At 63.3% G+C, this 21841-nt stretch overlaps 6 protein-coding genes across 6 annotated transcripts in view; 3 read left to right on the forward strand and 3 right to left on the reverse strand.

Moving 5' to 3' along the window:
* Positions 1 to 802: 802 nt before the first annotated feature.
* On the reverse strand, positions 803 to 6647 carry RHTO_05075 (protein transport protein SEC31; the record flags this gene model as incomplete). The annotated part of the gene is made up of 8 exons (XM_016418738.1): positions 803 to 936; positions 1000 to 1117; positions 1180 to 1271; positions 1333 to 5176; positions 5239 to 5325; positions 5405 to 5734; positions 5854 to 5959; positions 6307 to 6647. The coding sequence occupies 8 exons, from the start codon at positions 6645 to 6647 to the stop codon at positions 803 to 805; spliced, it is 5052 nt and encodes a 1683-aa protein (XP_016276014.1).
* A 766-nt stretch (positions 6648 to 7413) lies between these two features.
* On the forward strand, positions 7414 to 9607 carry RHTO_05076 (uncharacterized protein; the record flags this gene model as incomplete). Its single annotated transcript, XM_016418739.1, has 8 exons — positions 7414 to 7559; positions 7623 to 7923; positions 7994 to 8098; positions 8167 to 8345; positions 8418 to 8472; positions 8541 to 8921; positions 8992 to 9101; positions 9172 to 9607. 8 exons carry the CDS (start codon positions 7414 to 7416, stop codon positions 9605 to 9607), a joined length of 1713 nt encoding a protein of 570 aa, XP_016276015.1.
* Positions 9608 to 9951: 344 nt separating this feature from the next.
* On the forward strand, positions 9952 to 13374 carry RHTO_05077 (M protein repeat protein; the record flags this gene model as incomplete). Its single annotated transcript, XM_016418740.1, has 6 exons — positions 9952 to 10171; positions 10326 to 11218; positions 11299 to 11390; positions 11477 to 12359; positions 12416 to 13255; positions 13321 to 13374. The coding sequence occupies 6 exons, from the start codon at positions 9952 to 9954 to the stop codon at positions 13372 to 13374; spliced, it is 2982 nt and encodes a 993-aa protein (XP_016276016.1).
* A 312-nt stretch (positions 13375 to 13686) lies between these two features.
* On the reverse strand, positions 13687 to 16161 carry RHTO_05078 (uncharacterized protein; the record flags this gene model as incomplete). Its single annotated transcript, XM_016418741.1, has 9 exons — positions 13687 to 14442; positions 14498 to 14923; positions 14982 to 15036; positions 15108 to 15286; positions 15353 to 15457; positions 15520 to 15552; positions 15621 to 15768; positions 15834 to 15959; positions 16025 to 16161. The coding sequence occupies 9 exons, from the start codon at positions 16159 to 16161 to the stop codon at positions 13687 to 13689; spliced, it is 1965 nt and encodes a 654-aa protein (XP_016276017.1).
* Positions 16162 to 16705: 544 nt separating this feature from the next.
* On the reverse strand, positions 16706 to 19272 carry RHTO_05079 (uncharacterized protein; the record flags this gene model as incomplete). The annotated part of the gene is made up of 10 exons (XM_016418742.1): positions 16706 to 16747; positions 16851 to 17156; positions 17241 to 17488; positions 17561 to 17581; positions 17690 to 17748; positions 17841 to 17875; positions 18004 to 18129; positions 18193 to 18301; positions 18356 to 18438; positions 18517 to 19272. 10 exons carry the CDS (start codon positions 19270 to 19272, stop codon positions 16706 to 16708), a joined length of 1785 nt encoding a protein of 594 aa, XP_016276018.1.
* Positions 19273 to 19704: 432 nt separating this feature from the next.
* RHTO_05080 (inositol or phosphatidylinositol phosphatase) overlaps positions 19705 to 21841 on the forward strand; it is a gene marked incomplete at both ends in the record, with an annotated part of 3991 nt that continues 1854 nt past the window's right edge. The window contains 6 exons of the mRNA XM_016418743.1: positions 19705 to 20008; positions 20071 to 20640; positions 20702 to 21196; positions 21252 to 21477; positions 21532 to 21735; positions 21782 to 21841. The exon at positions 21782 to 21841 is cut by the window's right edge and continues 611 nt beyond it. Of these exons, the coding sequence (XP_016276019.1) occupies positions 19705 to 20008; positions 20071 to 20640; positions 20702 to 21196; positions 21252 to 21477; positions 21532 to 21735; positions 21782 to 21841 (1859 nt within the window). The remainder of the gene's footprint in view (positions 20009 to 20070; positions 20641 to 20701; positions 21197 to 21251; positions 21478 to 21531; positions 21736 to 21781) is intronic.

Consider the following 21841-nt stretch of genomic DNA (forward strand, 5'->3'; position numbering starts at 1 on the left):
GCGAGATTCGGGAGTTGCGGGACGCTGCGACTGCGAATTGGCGGGGCGAAGGGAGCCGTGTAAGGTGGGGGGGAGCCCAAGGGCGGCGGAGGGTTGAGAGGGAGATTGGAGGAGAAGACAGGCGAGGCGTTCGGGAAGGGTGTCGGCAGAGGAGCGTTGCGAGAAGAGGGAGAGCCGCTGTCGAGCGAAGAACGCCTCGACCCCGAGTTGCGCCGTACGGGCGCCAGCTTGGCTGACAGGTCGTGAAGAGGGTATATATGCTATCCTGCAGGTTGTCAAGCTCGCGTCAGCTGAAGTTACTCTTCCCGACGACCACCTCTGCTCGATCAAGTCCACCCAGACCTCCCGCTGGCTCCGATGCGGCTGCTTGCTTGAACACAGCGTCAGGAGCATTGTCGAAATTGCTCGGACTCACTGGTATCCCGCCCTGAGCTGAGAAACCCCAAGTCCACCTCGGAACAACCGCGATGAGCGAAGTGGAAGAGTGTCGCGTCCTCGCCCCTCGTGCGCCTTGTAGAGCCTGCAAATAGGTTCAGAGCAGGCAGAGGATATACCTTGCAATCAAGCGAGGCAGCAGGAGCAGGCTCAGAATAGCGCGGAGGACAAGTTGGTCTCTCGCCTCTCTCGCTGAACTTCCGCTCGCCGCCGCGTTTTCCTGGCCGTAATGACGCGAATGTGAACAGCGAGACTTTGCAGGACTGAAACGAGGGACCAACGGAGAGAGACAAGAAGAGGGAGAGATGCAGGAGAGGTAAGGTGGGTATCGACTCGCCAAGGCGGTTTTTGCGAAAAGGGTGTGCAACTACTGCGAAGGCGGACCCATCCGCTGCACGAGGAGCTTGAGCGCCGCCTGGAAGGGAGCGACGTCTTGCGTTCCGCTCGTGAGCATCTGGAAGTGCAGGTCCAGCGCGGCGTGCTGGTTGCGCGCTTGGATGGCTGTGTGAGCAACGCGAGCGTCAGTTGCGAGCTGAGGGAGGTCGAGAAACAGTGGCAACGCACCCTGGCAGACGTCGAGCACCCGCTTGGCGGACGCCTCCGTCAGCAACTCGTTGTTGAGCAGGTCGAACAGGATATTGAGGCGCTTCTCTGTGTCGTTGACAATCTTGGTCTGCTGAGGCTGCACGCGAAATACATCGTCAGTCGAGTAGAAAGCAAGGGAAACGGAGAGCGAGCACGCACAGGAGTATTCTGCCTCAGCCGGCCGAGCTCTTGCGTCAGGATGTCAACGATGGACTTGAACTGCGGCGCGATATGGCTGCGGTCGCCGGGAGCTGCAAGGGGAGAAGAAAGCGTCAGCCTCAGTGTCGAGCCAGAACGAACAGCTCGACGCACGGTACTTCATCTTCGGCGGCTCAGAGCGCGGAGGCGGCGGCGCGGGCGACGAGTTTGGTGCCGAAGGGGGCGTCGCGTGGCCTGCCATTGGCGGAGGAGGAGCCATCTGCTGCGGCTGAGGCGGCTTCGGCGACTGTTGAGGCGGACCGTTCGGCGCAGCAGACGAAGGGGGAGGCGGAGGACGCTGCTGCTGCTGCTGACCCGCTTGAGGAGGAGGCGGCGCGAACTGAGGTCCGCTAGGCGGCGGAGGCCGCTGTTGAGCCTGGTTCTGCTGAGCCGAGGGCGGAGGAGGGGGAGGCATCGAGCCGTTGGGCGCACCCTGGCCAGCGCTTGGCGGCGGGGGAGGCGGCGCTTGCTGACCGGATGCAGTAGGAGGCGGAGGCGGACGCGCGTACTGCGGGCCGGAAGGCATAGGCGGCATCGGCGGCGCACCAGCTGCCGAGAAGGGCTGCATAGGCGCGCGCATCCCGCCAGCCGAAGGCGGACGAGGGAAGCCGGCGCCTTGAGGAGGGGGAGGAGGCGTCATTGCTGCACCGCGGGGAGGAGGAGGCGCGGCTCCTGCACCGGCGCGAGGCGGAGGAGGCGCGCCCGGCGTCCCGCTTCGAGGCGGTGGCGCGGCGTAGACGGGTCCGCTTCGCATCGCCGGAGGAGGCGGAGGCGGAGCAGAGATGGACGAAGTTGACGACGCAAGGCCGTTCACCGCGGTGCCGAGAGAAGCGGGAGGAGGAGGAGCATAAGGCGAGGGCGCCTGCGACGAGGGAGGCGGAGGCGAGAACATGCGGTTGGCCTGCTGCTGAGGCGGCGGTGCGGTGCCGGTCATGGGAGGCGGAGGCGGCGGTTGGGCGTAGCGCGGACCTGCCATCGGAGGGGGAGGAGGTGCAGCTCCACCGGGTGCAGGCGTCCTGTTCGCACCTCGACTCGGAGGCGGAGGCGGAACAGCTCCTCCCGGCAAGCCACCGTACGGACCAGGCGTCGCATTCGGGCTCGAGTTTGGGAAAGGGCTGGTGATGGCCGGGACCTTAGGCGCGGCGGCAGCAGCGCTCAAAGCGCCTGGTCCAGGCGTTCCCGACTTCTTGCGGTCGCCAAGGCCAGGAAGGTTCGGTGCGTCGTTCCAGCCGCCTTCGGGCTTGGCGCGAGGAGGAGGCGGGACATTCGCGGCAGGAGGAGGGTTGCGAGCGGCAAAGTTGGGCGACTCAGTCCGAAGCTGAGGAGGGGCGGGTAGGCCGGCGCCGGGGTTGGTGTTCGACGGCGCGTACGGGTCGTGCATGCCAGCCGATTGGTTCGGGAATGCAGGTGCGAAGGCAGCGTTGCCGGCAGGCGTCGCAGCAGCGCCGATCGCGGGCGGAGGAGCGACGGCTGCGCTCGGCTTCGGCGCGTACGGATTCGCTGCAGGCGGCGCGGCCTGGCCAGGCGCAGGCGCGTACGGGTCGTCGAGCGGGTTCGACATCGGCGGAGCTGCGGCGTAGGGGTTACGAACAGGCGAGGTGACCGAGGGAACCGACGGCGGAGGCTGCGAGTAGCCGGTCGAGGGTGCCGCAGGTGCGCCGTAGGGGTTGTAGGCGTTCGCGGGCGCCGTGGCGAGTGCAGCCGGGGTGCCGTACGGGTTGTAAGCCGAGCGAGTCGAAGCCGAGAGCGGGTTCGCACGCTGCTGGCCGTATGCCGAAGTCGATGCCTGTCCGTACGCTCCAGGCCGACCGTAAGCGCCACCGCGCGCCTGCTGCTGCTGTTGCTGCTGGTACGCCGCGCCAGCCCGCATCAACCTGTCGCGCTTCATCGCCGTCTCGCTAAGCCGCGTCATGGTGCCCTCAAAGTCGGCAGGCGTCATGGCGACATACTTGAGGGCGAGCTGGACCTTGCCCTGGTGCGCGAGGAGGTCGGCGTACTCGATGTAGCGCTCGTACAGCGCCGCAAGCTTGTAGCTGCGCGCGCCTGACTCGGCGACGGCGGCGGACTGCGTCGGCTGGAGGAGGTCGGTGTCGCGGTAGCCGACGGCGTGCTGGAAAACCTGGACCTTTTCGATGAAGGACTGGAGGGCGCGCGCGTGCGCCTCGAAGCGGCTCGTCGCGGAGGCGGACTCGGCGTCGGGCAAGCGGGCGGTCTCGTCCTCCTGCATCTGCTGCACCCAGACGCCGACGACCTTCTCGAGCCTGCCAGCGGCGAGGTAGCACAAGACGGCGTTCTTCCTCCACTCGCCGGCCTCTGCCGCGCCTCCCTGTCGGCCCTTGACAAGCTCGAACTGGTACTCGAGGCGCTGTCCAAGCTGCTCAACCAGTCGACCAAACTCGTCTTCCGTCGGCGCATACGTGCAAGCAACGACAAACGCCTCGCGCCAGTCGGCAAGGTCGACGTTCTGAACGACATCGACCAGGTCGTTCTGCACGACGCTCTCGAGGACGCGGAGGTAAGGCTTGTCGGTTGCGCAGCGGGCGAAGTAGGCCTTCTGCGCCGAGGCGAGGAGGTCGGACGAGCCGGATTGGAGGGCGAAGAGGAGCGCGTCGGCGTAGCGTTCGGACGAGAGGGCGAGGTCGACTGCCGAGGCAAAGTCGCCGAGAACGAGCGACTGCGTGACGAGACGCTCCGGGTCGAGGTCGTCGTCGCCATTGACGCTGGACGAGTCCGCCGCGTCCTTGTAGAGCCGAAACGTCGCAGACTTGAGGTTAAGGCTCGCGACGCTCGATGCGCCGCTTCCAATCGTCGCAGCAATCGAACTCGCCTCCTGTCCTTGACGAAGGTGGCTCGGGACAGCCGAGAGCGTCTGGCCCGCCGGTCCTTGCTGCTGCTGCTGCTGGCCGAGGGTCGCGAAAAAGTCGTCCCCATTCGGCTGCTGGCTGCTGTCGAACAACCCTCCCGCGCCGTTCGACTCGGCCGCGGCGTTATCGTTCCCGAAGAGCGAAGGCTCGGTGATCTCGCTATCGGCGACCGAGTCACTCGACGCGGCCGTCGTCGTTCCCGCACCAAAGATGCCCTTCGTCGTAGTGGTCTGGTCAGACGAAGTCGAGCGTTCGTCCTCTGGCGATCCGGGCGCAGCGTTCGGGAGAGGCGGCAAACGAGCCTTGAGGACCTTGAGCGCCTCGTCGACTCGGACTTTGAGGTCGGCGCGATCGAACCACTGTCCGCCGAGTAACTCGACGAGCGTCTCGCGGTTCGTCGGTCCCGCGCCAGTTCCCGATCCCGATCCAGCGGAAGCATGGAAGAGAGTCTTGAGGAGCGCCCAACTCTCCTTCTCCGCCTCGGTCATACTCGCTCCATCTCCTCCCTCACCCGCAACCCGATCGTCGCAAAACTTGGCCAACCCACCCTCCTCCAAGCCCGTCGCAGCGCGTTCGAGCCTCTCCGCGCGCTCAACCACCTCTTCAACCGTCACGACCTTCTCGACGCTCACCCTCGAACCATTCGACTCATGCGAGATCCGCACAAGGCGGCCTCCGAATCCGAACGCGACGGACGAAGGGCGCTTGAGCCATTTCGGTGCGAGCGCGAGCGAGACGGTCGGGTGGTTCGCAACGTTTGCGGAGATAGCCTGCTCGAAGAGGCTGTCTGCGCCGCCTGCTCCAGACGCCGCCGCCGCAGCGTTCTGCTCCTCTTGCTCCGAGACGTTGGTCGCTTGCAACCCTTGGACCGCCACGACCCCATCGAGCGAGGAAGTCGCGACGAAGCCTGGGTTGCGCGGACACCAACTCGCTTGGAAGGTCCAGTTCGTCGAGGGCTTGATTTCGGCAACGATGGACGAGGAGGAGAGAGACCAGGTGAGCGTGCGGCCGTCTTTGCCGGACGAGAGGAGGAGGTCCGAGTCCGAGGGGCAGAACGAGACGGAGAGGATCCCCTTGTCGTGCCCGCGGAGGACCTGCCGAGGAGGTCCAAGTCAATTGCGTGGGCAGCGTGGAAGGAAACGAGCGCGAGACGCACGCGCTCAGGCTCCTTCCAGTTCCTCAAATCCCAAACGAGCAAGTTGGGCGCATGGTCGTCCTCGCTGGCCGTCACAAGGCGCGTGGGCTGCAAAAAACCGTCCACACACATCGTCAACTTTTCTATCCGCCAGAGAAAACGAACGAAGAGGAGTCCGACGACGCACGTTCTCCGGATGCCACTTGACCACACTGTGTCCTCCCAGTCCCCCAGGGCCAGCGGTCATCCCACCCCCGCTCGGTCCAAACGGGTTCCCCGCGCTCCCTCCAAACCCAGCCGGTCCCAACCCCGTCGCCCCTCCTCCAGCATACGAAAGCGCCGTCACCTCCCTCTTGGTCTTCAAATCCCAGACGACTGTCGCGCCTGAGTTGGAAGATGAGGCGAGGATGTGTGCGACGGAGGGGTTCCAGGAGAGTGAGGTGATGCTGTCGAGTGAGCGCGAGCGGGTGCCGGGTGAGAAGGGCGTTTGAGGGGAGTTGAGATCGTAGATGAAGATCTGCGTCGAGAACGGTTGTGCGTCAACGTCTGTTCTTCTCCGGTCCGACAAACCTAGCGCATCTCTCCGCATGGGAGAAACACGAAGGACGCAAGGAGGGAAAGGAGGCGAGAACATACCTCTCCCCCCGTCGCGCCCGTCGCAAGCAAGTTACCCTGGGCCTTTCCAAAGTCGAGGCCGCGGACTGGACCGGAGTGAGGCGAGGGAAGCGAGAGGATGAGAGGGCTGTTTGGGCGTAGAGGGGAGGTATGTGGGGGAGGGTGGAAGGGAGGGAAGAGGAGGGTCCGGCGCGGGCGGAGCAGAAGGAAGAGAGATGGTGTAGGCGAGGGAAGAAGGTGCGTAGGACAGGAGTGAGTTGGAAGGAGAGGGAGCGAGGGAGTGTAAGGAGGAGGAAACGGCTGTCAGCACGCGTTCCTTGGCGGAATTTACCTCCTGGGTTCCGTTCAACTGCCTCAGGTACTCCGCAAGCCACCTCGCCTTTCCCGCGAGCGCCCTCGCCTCGCCAACGCGTCCCCTCCGGCGTGGTGGTGACGATGAGGGGGAGGAGCAGGCGTGGAGGGGGGCGAACTCACTCTTGTCCGTTCTGCGCGTCGAGCATCCTCGCCGGGTCCCACAGCCCGACCTGACCGTCCTCCATTCCGGCCGCGACGACGCCGAGCCCGTTGTCCGCGTCGAGGCCGTGGATGCCCCTGCCCGTGCCCCACTGGACGGTGTTGAAGCGTGCGTTCGAGCGGGCGGTGGCGCGTGGGTTGTTCGAGTCTGAGAAGGGGGTCCATAGTTCGATGAGCGAGTCTGTCGAGAACGAGGGGTCGAGTGCGCCCGAGACGGTTGCGGTGAGGAGGAGCGGGTCGTTCGAGTGCGCGGGCTGCCACGCGTGGAGCGCTGTGCGAGTGAGCTGCGCTGTCGGCGCCATCACAGCGTCCCGTCGCTTGAGCTTGAGTGCGAGTTCGAGTGGTACGTGGAGCTGCTCGAGGTCGACGACGATGGCCCCTGTCCACCTAGCAGCCCCTTCTCTCCCTGCACACTATGCTCTTCACATTGAGCTTGTACGGCATCTGATTCACTTGCTAACAGTGCACCCCAGCCAGCTCAAGTCGAACGAGCCGACGAGGTCGCCGTTCTCTCCCTCCAATCTCCCTCTCGCTCGCTCATCCGCCTCGCTGACACTGACCTTACCCGCACTGTAGAGCGTCGCTGCCGTACCGCAGAGCCGCTCAGACCAGCCACCCGTGCCGGCTCCGCCCTCGCCCCAACGCCAATCGCCCAGTCTGAGTTAGAGTGCCCACCGTCGTGCGTGCGAGTGGGCAGCACATCTCGCATCTCGCTGGCGAGAGGTTCTCGCTGCGCCCGGCATCAAGCCAGACACAGCAGCCTCACTCACTCGCTCGCTCACCCGGCCGGAAAAGGCTCGTTTCACCGCTCCAACTCGCCTTCCTCTCCAGGGCGTGTTGATCCTCGTCCTCGCAAGGCGTGCGCCTGATCGCCCTGCCTTTTGAGTCGCTTCCGTCCCGAATTCCACGCCCCACTTGCGAGTGCCCTCGCCCTCTGCGATCGGGGCATCAAGAAGCCTTCTGTCCCGCCCCGCCCGTTCTTCTCTCCTCATCCTCTCGCTCGCTCGCTTGTTCTCCTGCTTCGCACGACACACTCGCTTGTTCACGCTGCCGGCGTCGACGCACACAATGTCGGCGTCGGTCCTCTCCCTCCCCGCGACCCTCAACGCAACGACGCTCGACTACCTCCTCCGGGAAGCCCACGACTTGTACTACCCGATGCCAACACCGGGCTTTACCGTGCGCATCGCAGTGCTGTTGACCATCGTCGCCAGGTGCGTCACCTCTCGTACCCTAGCGGGCGGAGATGCGAGCTGACCCGCTCGTTTCCTCGACAGCACCGTCCTCCTCGCGCTCTTCTACCTCTCCCACCACCTCTACACCTCCTACCGCGACACCCATACCCTCTGGTTCATCCGCCTGATCGAGCGTCCAAGCGGCCGCTTCATCGTCCTCAACCCACGCGTGACCTGGAGCATCGCCATCATCGCCCACGGCTCGTTCGTCCTCGTCCTCGTCGCGCTCTTCTGGCAAATCTATGCGCACGAGTACTCGAAGAGGACGTATATCGCGCTCAAGACGTTGCAGCCTTTGCCGCAGTTTGTGGGAGGGTGGATGGGGACTTGGTCGAGTCTGCAAGTACGTGCCCTTCCCCTCCTCTCCCATCTCTCTCCTATCCTCGCCCGCGTACTGATGGGCGTTAGGGCAGGCTTTCTTGGTAGCAAGCGAATCAGCAAACTCGCCCCTCCTCCCCGCTTACCTCGCAAACACCCTCTTCCTCCTCGGTGGCTTCGTCCTCGCCCTCCCAGACCTCGTTCGTCTCCCCTTCCTCTCTTCCCTCACCTCCCTCCTCGAGCCAACTGACTTGAGCAAGTGTGCCAGGTCCTGGCGATAATCAACTCCCACCTAGCCCTCCGCCTCGACGACCGCTACTCCGACCTCGTCTCAGCCTTGCAAGCGCTCGACGCACAGCTCGCGGGAAAGACGCCTACGGTACAGCAGCTCTTGCAGCTGAAAGAGCCGGCGGGCAAGTTGCAACTGGCGGCGGGGAGGTTGAAGCAGTGCGTTTCGCGGTTTCCCCTGCTTTGCGCTTCGCCAAGCGTGGAAGAGGCTGATGGGATCGGGAGGAACAGGTTCTCGGTTGCGCAGTACTGCGTTACGATCATGCTCCCTATCGCTTGCCTCATCGTGCGTCCCCCTCCCCTTCCCCTCCTTCCCCTTCCTTCTCCTCCGGCTGACAACGGGATACCGGACAGGTAAACGCCGGCGGCCTCGCCCTCGCACGCAAGATCCACGTGCACATCAGGGAAAACGTCAGCCTCATCGCTCTTCACACCGCAACCACCTCGCTCCCGCCTCAGCCGCTCGATATCTCGCTTGCGCTCGTGCCGACTCGGACTACGACTGATACACCGATGATGGTGTTGGGGAAGGTTGTGAGTCGAGGGCTCGGGTTTGGGGAGGAGGGAGAGGGGGAGGGGAAGAAGGGGTTGATGGGGCTGCGCGAGGTGGGTAGCGCCGAGAGGGCGATCGTGTCCACTGCAGGAGCGGGAGGAGGAGGAGGAGCGAGTGATTGGGTTCAGGCGCAGGGAAGGAAAGTGGCCGAGTTGAGGAAAGCAAAGAGGGATCTCGTACTCGTGCGTCTCTCCTTTCCCCCTTCTTCTCCGCTAGGGTAAGCAACTGAGGCTGGGAAAATGTGGATGACAGGTCACGAGTACGATTGTACTCATTTGTACGCTGTTGATTGCGGATGTGGTTTGGTTGATAGTGGGACTGGTGAGAGGCGGTTTGAGGCGCGGAGGTGGAGGGTGGAAGCAGTGCGCACTCTTCCCTCTCGCTCATGTCCATCGCGCGAGACCGCAACGAACTGACGAGTCCCGCCCGCAGAACCGAACTCTCCGCCACGCTCGACAAATGGATTCTCTTCACCGCAACCCTCTGCGCCTGCATCTACCTCAACTACAACGCCCTCTCGCTCAACCGCGCGTCTCGCGTTCCTGGTGATACCGGGCTATCGAGGCGCGACGGCCTGGAGGTGGTGAGTTTGCCGGTGCTCCGGTCGTCGGAGGAGGATGGTGAGGCGCTTAAGCACGAGGGATCGAACGAGTCTTCCTCCTTCCCCGACTCGCTTCCTCACCTCGACGACCCCCCTCCTCTGCCTCGTCTCCGCCCACAAATCTCCTCTACCCGCCTCGGAACCCCCCGCTCAAGTTGGTTCGTCCTACCCACCACTCGGCGCTCGGGACCCCAGCCTGTGGCATTCGGGGAGGTGAGGATCACGGTTGAGACGGAGGAAGTTGCGGATGGGGTGAGTCTTGAGTGAGGAGGGGGGCAAGGAGAGTTAGGGAGGGCTCGTTCTGGAGGATGGAGGGGCGTGTGTGTCTTATTGGTTGTTGTGGTTTTTCTATCCTGCATCTTCTGAAGCGATTTGCGCTCGTTTGTAGTCGTTTCGAGCGAGGAAGGGAAGACGAGCAAGAGAAGCAAGACAGCAACGCGTTCCAGGGGTTCTACGGAGCTGCCAGTCGCTTACGAGCTTCTCTATAGGGCCATTGACATGCTCCATACGGCCTACGAAGGAGATTGTCGAGTCCACAACCCTCATCCCAACCTTCAACACCCCTTGTTCTTCGTCGCATCGCTCTCAACCCGCTTAAAGCCTCGAAAGCTATGGCTGACACTGCCACCGAGCCGACTATGCTATCTGAGCACTCGCCCGCAGCGCTAGTCGACACCCACGCGCCCGCCGACTCGTCCAACACGCGCGAAGTCGAGGCGGAGGTCCCGGCGGCTGGCAGCGAGGGGACAGCTGCTGGTGGAGCCCAGGATGCTGAGGAAGAGGTCAAGGAGCTTCCGGTCGAGCAGGAGGCGCAGCAGGAGCTGGGAGAAGGTGGGTACCCTCGAATTCTCATCGCTCAACTTGGTGAGGAGGGCGAGTGGGCGTGGTCAGCGGCGCTGGACAGGCTGCGAGGCGTGGCTTGAGATATTCTGGGCATGCTTGCTCCCAGCTTCGGCCCGAATTGACCTCTTCCACCCCGTTGCAGGGTCCGCTCCTCCTCCCGCAGCCGACTCCACGCCTGTTCCCGAAACCAACGGCGCCGCTGAACCCGAGTCCCTCGCTCCTCCCGTGCCCGAAGTCGCTCCCGCCGCGTCGAACCCGCCAACCAAGCCCGGTACCGCGACGAAGCGGCCCTCGACTCTCCCGCCTTCCTCTGCTCCCAGCGCCCGACCGCGCCCTGGCGCACCTCCTACGGCCGCTCCTGCGACAGCGACGACTCGTCGACCGCTAGGTGCCGCGACGGGCACAGCGGGAAGGCCGTCGACTGTCGGATCGAGCGCGACAATTGGCGGCGTGAGGCGAACGGCGGCTCCTGGCGCGCCGGCTGCTGCGGGATCAACTACCAACGGAATTCGTCGCGCTCCTCCCTCGACTGGAGCGCCGGCACCTGGCGCAGGGCACGCTCGCCGTCCTTCGACCCTCTCTTCCGCCTCGACCTCCTCCACGACCAGGCCTCCCCCTTCATCCACCGGCTCGACGACCGCGAGTCGCGCCCCTCTCCGCTCGTCTATCAGCTCGACTCGCGAGCGACCAGCTGGCGGGATCGTCTCGCCCGCCAAGCCGCCTCTTTCGTCTGCCGCCGCACGCTCGGCGACTACGGCTGGAGCCGGAGTCCGCAGGCCTCTCGCTTCCTCCACGACTCCAAGTGCGACTACCGCCCGCGCCCGTCCTTCGACGACTACTGCGACCGCCCGCCCTGGCTCGTCCCTCTCAACTCGTTCGTCTGCCTCGACCGGCGTTGTTGGGCGTCCCGCAGCATCGGGGGCCGCAGCGCTGAAGGAGAAGGATGAGCGGATCAAAGAGCTGGAGAAGCAGGTTGAGGATCTCAAGGCGGAGAAGGAGAGAGTTGAGAAGGAGCGTGAGGACGAGGCGGGAAAGGTGCGTCTCGAACTATCGCATCGTTTGTCCGCTCATTCGACGATAAGTAACTGACCTCGAACGGATGGTTCTCGTAACAGAGGGACGCCGAGCTGCAGGAGCTGAAGAGTCGGGTCGAGGCGCTCGAGAAAGAGCTCGACGGGGTCAAGCGGGAAAGGGACGAGATCAAGTCGTGCGTCCGGCGCTGCCATAGTTCGAGCAGACAAGCTTCTTATGGCCAGCCAAAGCTTATTTTGCCGGTTGCATGCGGCCGCACAGGTCACACGTCGCAAGCGCCGAACTCGACACACTCCGCTCATCTCACGCCGACGAGCTCGACTCTCTTCGTACCTCCCACGCTTCCGCCATCGACGAGCTCAAGTCCTCACACGTGCCCTCAACCGAGCTTGACACCCTGCGCGACTCGCACGCCGCCGAACTTGACTCGCTCCGACAAAGCCATGCCTCCGCCCTCAACGAGCTCAAGTTGTCGCAAGTCGACGCATCGGAGCTCGACACATTGCGGGCATCTCACGCAGAGCGGATCGCCGAGCTCGAGGCCAAGCACCGCGAGGAGGTCGAGCAGCTTCGGGCAGAGCTCGAGGCGTTGCGGTCGTCGCAAGCCGGGGAAGCCGACTTGCTCCGATCGTCGCACGCCGAAGAGCTTGAGAGTCTCAAATCGTCGCACGCCGCCGCGATGGAGGACCTGTCGAGCAAGCATGCGAAGGAGGTCGAGGAGATCAAGGCGTCGCACGTTCCCGCATCTGAGCTCGACTCGGTCCGCTCTTCGCACGCCGAGGACCTGGAGTCTCTGCGCTCCTCTCACGCCGACGAGATTGGCAAGCTCCGCACCATGCACGCCCAAAAACTTGACTCGCTCCGGCTCTCGCACGTCCCGTCTTCTGAGCTCGACGACCTGCGGGCCTCCCACGCCTCCGAACTCGAGTCGACTCGTGCGACCGAGGCGCAGACGTGGCAGGAGAAGCTCGCTGCGCTCCAGAAGGACCACGAGGGCGAGCTCGAGCGTGTCAAGGCTCAGGCGAGCAGCGGCGATGAGGGCAAGGCTCAGGAGGTCGAGGCGCTGAGGAGTGAGCTCGAGGCTTTGCGAGAAGAGAAGGAGGCGTGGGCGAAGGAGCAGGAGGAGCTGAAGAGTCGAGTCAAGGTGCGCAGCGTCAATTCGCCCTGCTTCCGACATTCCTGACTTTCTTCTCCTCCCAGTCGCTCTCCGACGAGCACGACTTTGCTCTCTCGACCCTCCGCGACGAGCACGCCTCGGCCCTCTCATCGACTCGCGAGGAGCTTCTCTCGACGCACTCGTCTGACTTGGCACAGCTCCGCTCGGCCTCCGACGCTTCGCTCGCTCAACTCCGCTCGTCTCACGCCGACGAGCTCGCCTCCCTCCGTCAGCAGCTCGCGGATGCCGAGTCCAGCGCCGAGCAGAAGCGAGTTGCCGGAGACAACAGCCTGAAGGTCGAGCTCGATGCGACCAGGGCTGACCTCGACAAGGCGAAGAAGGCGATCGCCGAGCTCGAGGAGACCGTGCGGTCGTCGAACGACAAGCTCGAGCAGGCGCAGCACGCCCTGAGCCAGGCTGAGAAGCAGGCTGCCGCCGCTGCTTCTACTCCGGCCAGCGCCGACTCGGAGAAGCTCGCCGCTCTCGAAGCCCGCCTCGCCGATGCGCAGAAGGAGCTCGAAGATGCGCACTTCGCCCTCCAGTCGACGCAGGAGTCGACCGCCGCGCAGCTCACCGAGCTCGAAACAATGCACGAGCGCGAGCTGGCCTCGAAGGAGGAGGACCACGTCAACTTGCTTAAGCGCCGGACGGACGACCACACCACGGCTCTTGTCGAGTTGCAAAACAAGCTGCTCGCCGTCGAGGAAGACCGCGAGCACCTCAGGCAGGAGCTCGTCGATGCCCAGCAAAAGGCGCTCAAGTCGAGCCAGTCGCTCGCCGGCGCCGTCACCGATGTCGACATCAAGGCTCTGCATGCAGCACACGAAGCCAAGCTCGGCGAGGTCGAGAGGGAGTACACGGCCAAGATTGAGGAGCTGAACCAGGTGCGTAGAGGCGCCGTCTCGTCTTGTAAGCTTCGTTGCTGACGAGCGCGCCCTCCTCCCTACAGGCTGTCTCCCGACTTGAGCATGAGGTGCAGCTTTATCGAGACAGCGAGGAGTGATCGGCCGCTCCCACCTGCTCCTCCTCTCCCGCTTCACAGCGCATCTTTCGCACCTTCGCCTTTCAAACCGACCGCAGCTCGCACTTCGGCGCCTCTGCTACCCTTTAATCGCCCTTCGTCCTTCCCGGTCTCTCAGTCAATCTCCTGCAGCCTTCCATACCACCTGCAAGCAACCCGTCGTCTCTCGTTACTCTAACGCGCTTCACGAGAGTGAACGATACGAATGCGTGCGGGAACAGAACATGAATACTTTTCCTACAACAGCCTAACCGTGCGAGAGTTACTGAACGTGATAAGGATATAACCTCCCCGTCATCGACCGGACTCGCCTCGCTCCGCCTTGTCCTGATCGTTATACCACAGAGCGCACGTGTCGCCGTCGCAAACCTGGTCCGTCTCGACCGTCACCATAATCGCTGAAGCCGTCGCGCTGCCTCCTGCTCCGTGCGCTGCGCCAACCCCTCTTCGTCGACCATTCGAGATCGAGTCGGAGCTGTTCTGGCGGAGGAAAGGCCAATGCGGCCGAGGAAGGCTGAAGCGGGTTGCAGACGGCTTCCGTTCGCCGACCACGTGACGGCGAGTTGTCGAGGACGGCGCGGACGAGGCGGACGTCGTCGGCGACTGATCCTTCGAGGTAGGACCGAAAGCGGACGGGCTAGGCGTCCTGGGCGAGAGAGGCGGATAGTCGACTGGCGGAGGTGCGGGTCGTTCGGCGCTTCCCGCCTCGATAAAATGGCTGATGTAGCTGACGCGCTGCTCGGTCGTCGCCGCCATGGCCGGCCTCGTTTCTCCCGCTCCGCCTGCGCCAAACGTGGTAGCGCCGACTCCGTTCGTCGTGCCGTTGGGAAGGTCGTCCGCGAGCCACTCTCGCCCGTTCATCCAGGCGTTGTAATTGAGAAAACCGACGCCGAAGCAGACGAACACGGAGTAGATCCACTGGCAGATCATGGCGGACCCCTCCGTGACGCTCCACGACCCTTCGTAGAGTCTGTCCGTCCCGGCAAGCCAGGCGACCCAGATGCAGTAGCCGAAGAGCGAGAGGGTGATGAACATGATGCAGACGGTGACCTGTCGAGCACGCAGTGTCAGCAGGCGCGAAGCAAGCGTGAAGAAGGGGGCGCACAGCAAACAGATCCCGGGTAGCCTTCTGCAGCGCGAGAACCTTGCGAGCCTGAGACCTCGCGGCCGTTCCTCCCTTCGTGTTGCCGTGTCGCGCCATCAGCTTGACGTCGTTCGTCGTGAGCGACGGCTTGCGCTTGCTCGAGTCGTCCGAGGCGACCCCAACGGACAACTTGCGCTTGTTCTCGTCCATCGTCCGGGTGATGACGCTCGTCAACGGGATCGAAACCATCCTGTGAAAGCCCGAGTGCGTGTCGAAGTCGGATGGACGGCGAACGGGGTCGGAGAAGGCAAAGTCTTCGGCCAGGACGTTTTGCGAAACGGCCGCCTGCGTGCCTTGGTGTTGCGTGTCCTGGAGCGCAAGGAGAGAGACGCTATCCTTGATTTGTGAGCGAAGCTTTCGCGCAAGGGCTAGTCCGCCGATGTTGACCTGAAGAGGAACCGTTATAAGCGAACGGAAAAGCGAGTCAAACAACGGCACAACTGACCATCAGGCATGCCAGCGGCAGTGTCGCAATCAAGGCGTACTGGACGCAGTTCGGCCTGTAGTAGCGAACATGATCGAGTCAATGAACGGCTGAACGCTGGCGAGGAGGCATGCGCGCAAGACGTACGTAAGTAACCGCTTGGCCGCGCGGTCGACAGGCTGAAAGAGCGTCTGGATCGGCAGGAGGTCGATAATCGTAGGCGTCGCGCCAGCGAGACGGCGGTTCAACGCGGCGAGGGCTTCGTGCAGCGCGTAGTAGCGGTTGAGAAGTTGCTCCGTCAGGACGGTGGTATACGCCGCAAGAGCCTGTGGGGGGGGCGCGAATCAGCTCGATATCGCGGAGATGAACGAGATGCTAAAGGTGCGACTCACGATATGCAGGAGGATGAGGCAGGCTCCGCCGCCGATGAGAAGGCCGTTCGCGAGCCAGGCGGGGAGGAGGTGCGAGTCGTTCGACTCTGTTGTCAGGAGGAACGCCTGCATAGGATGAGTATAAGCGGACTGTCTCGCCATCGCCACGAGTCGATGGGAAGCCTGACCTGCAAGCCGCTCCAGGAGATGCACCAGCCGCCCTGCGAAGATGCGAAGATTGTGCTCAGGAGGCCGCCCGGCGGGTTTGGGACGAAGAACTGGAGCTCACGATGAACAAGGCAAGCCCGTTGTACGATCGAACGCCGGCCCAACCGTCCTGATGCCGTCCGAGATAGTACACGCGCCAGAACATACCCGTCGCGAACAGCTCGTAGAAGCCGTACGAGATGACGACGGCAATCCATGTTGGTCGCGGACTGTTGCGAGGACGCAGGCGGTCAGCGCATGTCGAGGCAGAAGGAAGGGGAGGAGTGCAACGCACTTCAGTACGAGGAATCGCCCACTCGGCCGCTCGACAAACCGCGCCAGCCACAGACTCCTCCACTTGGGCGTCTCCTTACTGTGCTTGACATGCAGGTAGAGGTAGTTGAGCGACAGGAGGATGTATCTGCGAATGGCATTGCCCATCTTAAGGATGTCGGGTTTGCCTCAGTGGCAGAGGAAAGCACGCACGCTCCAGTCAAAGCCCACAGGATGCCCATCCTCGCCGTCAACCCTGGCGAAGGCGTCGGGTAGAACTTGGAGTCCAGCAAGGCTAGCATGGCCGGCACCGTGCTGTTGTCCAGCGTCTTGAAGGGTAGCGCGGACATGGTCGCCTGACAGTCGGTCCTCCCCGCCTCGCAGCGAGTCCTCACGAGTTTGAGGTAGGCGTGTCCGTCGGCGAGTCTGCGCGCGGGAAAGCGGCAATGGGGACGGTGGGAGGACGAAGTGGTCGAAGTGGTCGGGTGCGGTGGTCGAGCGACTTCTGGCGATTCGTGCGTCGCTAGCGAGCGAGTGCAAGCCTGTTGAACGTCGAGTGCGTGTCGTGAGGGCAGTCTCGCCGACCTGGCAGCCACCCAGATTGCTCGAGGAGTCTGGCTGCGCGCAACGAGATGCAGGCGGCGCGGAGGCCGGGGTCGAGTCGCCGGTTCGAGACTTTCAGGCACAGGACGAGGGCGGAACCCTTCGTCGATTGGCTGTGCGCCCGGCTGCCGTCTGCCGTCCTGCTCGTTCTGCTCGCTCGTGTGAGCAGCCAGAAATGGACGACGGCCGACCATGACGAGGTTGAACGACCAATGCAGCGAATGCGAAATGTACAGGGCGCGACAACAGCGACGAAGGTTCAAGGGGGGCGCCAGGCCGGGCGCGCAAGTTCTATGCGTAGTCGAGAGGTAGGGGCTTGCACCACGGGAACGGCTGTACAAGGAAGGCGTCAGTGACCACAAGAAACAAGAGAAAGAAGAGCGAAGGAGGGCGGGAAGATCCGCCTGTAAACGAGAAGGTTGTTCTCGCGACGCACGAGGTGATCCATGTGGTATCCTTCGCAGGCGGGGACCTTTTTGAACTCGTCCTCGACGCCCTCGATCTCACCCAAGTCCCATTCTGCCGCCTCGCTCGCCTCCCACCCGTCCAGACGGACAATCCGTCCTTGCGCGCCGTCCTCCTCCTTCAGCTCGATCAGACGGGCGACGAGGGATGTGGGCGAGTCAAAGTCGGCGAGGGAGAGTGTCCGAGTGTTAGACTGCCAGGAAGAGAGAGTGTTGGAAGGGAGGTAGCGGGCTGCGTGCTCAAAGAAGCGGGCTTCGAGAAGGTCGAGGTCGAGCTCCTGCGAAGACGACGACATCAGCACGCGCATCCTCACATGCTCCTGTAGAGTACTCAAGGTGGGACAGAGGAAAGCGTAACGCACCATCGCCGCCTCGACACTCACAACCCTCGTCCACTCCCTCGTCCACTTCCCCTCCTCGTCCCCGTTCTCCCACTCAACCGTCACGTTCCGCGGCACCTGCAACGCCATCCCCGTCTTGCGCGCGAGGACGTGCACGAGTCGCGCGTATTTCATGATCGACTGGATGGAGGCGGAAATGGGGGAGGGAGAGAGGATGGGTCGGGGGTGGGTGTAAAATGAGTCGATGTTGGTCGCCCAGCCGCGTTCCTCTGCTCCCAGCACGACGAACTGTGTCAGTTCCGCGATCGCAGGACATGTCCGCGAGAGAACGGCGAGCGCACTCGGATAGAACTGTCGATTCGCTGTTCCAGGTGTGTACGAGAGTCAGCTCGCGAGGTCCGGACACTCGGACCATACTCCGCCCTGTAGAAGGCGAGGCGACGAGGAAAAGCGCAGCGAGCGAGACTCACGGAAGAAGAACGCTGTCAAGTGGTTCATGACCGGCTCAGGCGCGTTCGGGTCGGGTTTGCTGCAAGTCCAGTCGAGTGTCAGTGTCTCGATCCATCGTCAAACAAAGCAGGAGAAGAGCGGATCGCCGGGAGGGGAGGGGAGAAGACGCACTACCACTCGAGCATGACCGGGTGTGTCGCTTGGAACTGCATTTCACGGCATCCAAGTCAGGTCAGCACTTCGTCTGGTGCGTGGGGAGACGAGACGGAGGGGAAGACGAAAGCACTGGCTTCTGGGCGAGGCAGGATGAGGAGGAAGGGACGACGGAACGCACCTTATCCAGCGGCAACATGTTGATCCTCGTACCCAACGGCTCAACAATCCACCAATGCTCGTCTCCCTTCTCGCCGCGCCATTCCTTCCCTCCTTGGTTGATGATCGTGTTCGAGAGGAGGAGTTGCTGCGCGGCGGAAGATCGGCTCGTCATTCTCAAGATGAAGACGGCGAGACGAGAAGGACGCACATCCCACTCGTTGCGAGCGACGTAAGCGTCGAAGGCGGCTTGGAAGAGCTTGATGGTCGCCTCGCTCGGTCGAGCAAAGATCCAGCCGAAATTGACGATGTACCCGACGCTGCGCGACATCCTGGGTCAGCGACAGCGATGAAGCAGGGGAAGTACGGCGCACTCTTCGGTGAACTGGAGGTCCCAATTTGGCGAGGAGAGAGGAAGCATGTGAGGGAAGGGGTTGGTCGTGAGGAAGGTGTCGCCCTATACGAGCCAAGTCGCGTCAGTCGAGGATGCATGGGTAGAGACAGGCGTAGGGGAGCGAAGTGAGCCGCAACGCACCTCGAAGAAAAGCGAGGGAAAGCCGCTTTGCGCCATCTCGAGCATCGCCTTGAACTTGAGGAACGCCATGAAGTGCCCTCGCTCCGCGCCTCGCTTCTCCCGCATCCTCCCGCTCGTCTCGGGCGGCAAGTCGATGTGCTCCCGCAAGTAGCCTCCGTACGCCCTCAAGCCGCCCTGCTCGCACTCGTCCAGACACTCTGCGTCGAGGCAAAGAACGACGACTGCATCCTCCATTCCCAGTTCTGCGCGCTTCAGGTCCCAGTTCCGAGCCTGAGGAACGTAGGAACCTGTCGCCATCGTCCACATGACAACCGTCTCTCCCTCCTTGCCCTTGTTCCGGCCGAAATGCGAGTCGAGGTAGGCAGCGAGCGAGACTTTCGGGTCGCACTGGACTCGTGGCGGTTTCCGAAACGGCAGAGACCATCGTGACGGCGAAGAGAGGACATGGCGAGACGTGGGGTGGGCGAGGGCGGCTACGAGGATGGCGAGGAGGAAGAGGACGGCGACGGCGACTCCCACGACAAGCGGTCGTCTCGCCTGGTCCGCCCAGCTGTCCCTGAGTCTATGTATCCTGCCTTTGTGCCCGTCCAGCCCCTCCAGCCAGTCGTCGTCGTCTCCCTCGCTCCCAAAGACCGTCGCGTCCTCGTCGTCCTCCTGCTCGTCGTCGCTCGCTGGCAGGCTGATTCCGACGTGTGGCGACTTGGTCTCGAGCAGCTGGTACGCCTCCTTGTCTGGCCGAGGAGCTGGGCGGGACATGGCGGTTGCAGAACGAGGGACAGCTCCTCGCTCGCTTCCCAGAACAACGGCGAGCGCGTCTGGGGCGGTGCAAACGCGTCGGCTAAGTCTAGAACTGCGGCTAATCAGGAGAATGAATAAGGGGGAATAGCGAAACGGGGAAGAGGAGGAGGTTCGGCGGCATGCACGCACCCTCACACCCTTGCTCTCGCTTGGACTGTTTCTGGCTGCTGTAGCTGTGGTCACTCCACCGCACTGCTATACACGACGCTAGCTCTGCCCGCTCGAAGCGACCGCGACGCGAGCGATCTCCTCTACCTCATCAGCCAACTCCGAAGCGGCGCTGTCGACACGCGAAAAGCGTGAGGGCGACGTAGATACGGTCAGAAGGACAGTCTCACGGGGCCAGGAGCTCTGGGATCGCGCGCAGAGTGAGGGGAAAGGCAGGAGGACATGGCTTCTCCCGGAGGGACCCCCTCGACATACAACTTCTCCGCGCCGCCTTCTAGCCAGACTGCTGCGTCGACGACGCCAGCTACCGCCCAGTCGAGTCCTCCCGCAGCCGAAACGAAGTCCCGCCTCCCACCGCCCATCGTCACCGACTTTGCCTACCAACAGCCAGGCCCGTCAATCGCCTCTCCTGCCCCGCTCTCCCCGTCGTCCAGCAAGCATGCACGGGAAGTTAAAGGGGACGTGCGGAACGGAGAAGTTGCGGGATTGAAGGTGGAGAAGCGGGCGAGTTTGGCGCCGTCAGAATGTGCGTACCTGCTGTCCTGGCGAGGTGTTGTACTCGCTTGCGAAGCTAACTCTTTCCCGCAGACTCTTCACGGGCAACTTCCCCAGCGCCGAAACCGCATCACCACTTCAAGCACCACGAGCCTGCTCCACGCCGTTTCCTCCGCCGACTACACTCGCTCGTCCACCCGAACCACTCTTCCACGCCCTTGCACGCGCACCAACGCAAAGACTCGCGCGCTTCATCCGTCTTCTCCACACCCGCCTCATCCGCACCTTCCTCGCGCCCTCGCTCCCGCACGCGCACTTCCTCCCTCCCCCGCCCGCTCGCTCGAACAGACACATCCGCACAACGACCCGCGCTCAAGATCCGCATCTGCACGTTCAATATGGCCTCGTCCCTTCCCGAGCCCGACGGCGACTTGAGCGACTTCTTGGGCTCGCTGGAAGGAGTCGGGTGGGGACAGGCGTGGGGGGAGGCGAGACGGTCGAGGAAGAGGAGGAGGCAGAGTAGTGGGAGCTCTAAGGTTGGCTCGCTCTTGAGCGGGAAGAGCGCGGGTGGAGCGGCGGGAAACGAGGAGGAGGGGAAGGTGCCGAAGTTTCCGTTGACGAAGGGGCACCCGTACCACGTCGTCGTCGTGTGCGGTCAGGAGTGTGCGCACGAGTTTCCTGTCCCTCCTGCACGGCCTCGCGACTGACTTGCTTGAACCTACAGGTCCAACGGCATCCGGCGTTCTAGCGGGTCGGGTACGGACGCTGGACGGGAAAGGCTGGACGAGCATGTTGGAGAAATACCTCTGCGGCGGCTGCTCGCACGACTCGGACTCCGAGTCATCATCTTCGGACGAAGCGGAGGTAGCTTCTCCAGCACGAAGCGGTATAGCTGGCGAAGAGGAGGTGGAAGAAGTGCTCGACCCGACTAGCCGGCCTACGACCGACAACTCCGCACCTTCGACCGACACCGATGATCCATCGCGCTCGACATCCGCCGACACCGCTTCCCTTACTTCTTCCCATCTCGCTCCCTCTCGATCGTCAAACTCGTCAAATCGGAAGCCGCGCGGCCCTTACGTCCTCGTCGAGAAGGAGAGACTGATGGGTATCTATTGCGCGGTATTTGTGGCGCGATGCTGCGAGGATCTTATTGAGGGCGTCAGTAAGGGGAGAGTCACGGCCGGGTTGATAGGAGGGCGGCTCGGTAACAAGGGCGGTGCGTCCGCTTCTCCTTTGCTCGCTCTACATATGCTGACGAAGACTGTTGACAGGCGTCGGCATCTCCCTCAACTTCGCCTCGACCCGCCTCCTCTTCGTCTCGGCACACCTCGCAGCGCACGCCTCCGGCTTCGAGATCCGGAAGGCAAACGCGCAGAAGATCCTCGAGGAGCTCGGCGGGCAGATTGACGACTTCTGGCGCGATGAGGGGCGGGTGGGTCCGAAGCCGAAGCGGTTGGTCGACAGATTCGACCAGACGTTCTTCATGGGCGACCTCAAGTGCGTGTTTCTCCTTGCACTGAGTCCGAGCGATGCTCACAGCAATGCCTGCAGCTTCCGCCTCAACATCTCGCGACTGCACGCCGACTGGCTTGTGCGCGGCAAGGACTACGAGACCGCGCTCCGCTTCGACCAGCTCCGCTCCGTCATGGACGAGCCCGACTCTGTCTTTCGCGGCTTTCACGAAGCGCCGATCAAGTTTGGTCCGACTTATAAGTTCGACTTGCCGAAGAAAGTCGCCAAGAAGCGCTCGATGCTGTTGCGAGGCAAGTCGGTAGCTAAGAAGCTCGCTGCGAGCGAGCAGACCAAGTCGAACTCGCTTCCTCCGCACCTCGACCCGCCTGTCGCGAACGGCGGGGGCGGC

The sequence above is a fragment of the Rhodotorula toruloides genome (genome assembly GCF_000320785.1).
Source record: "Rhodotorula toruloides NP11 unplaced genomic scaffold Scaffold3, whole genome shotgun sequence".
Classification (NCBI taxonomy): Eukaryota; Fungi; Basidiomycota; class Microbotryomycetes; order Sporidiobolales; family Sporidiobolaceae; genus Rhodotorula; species Rhodotorula toruloides.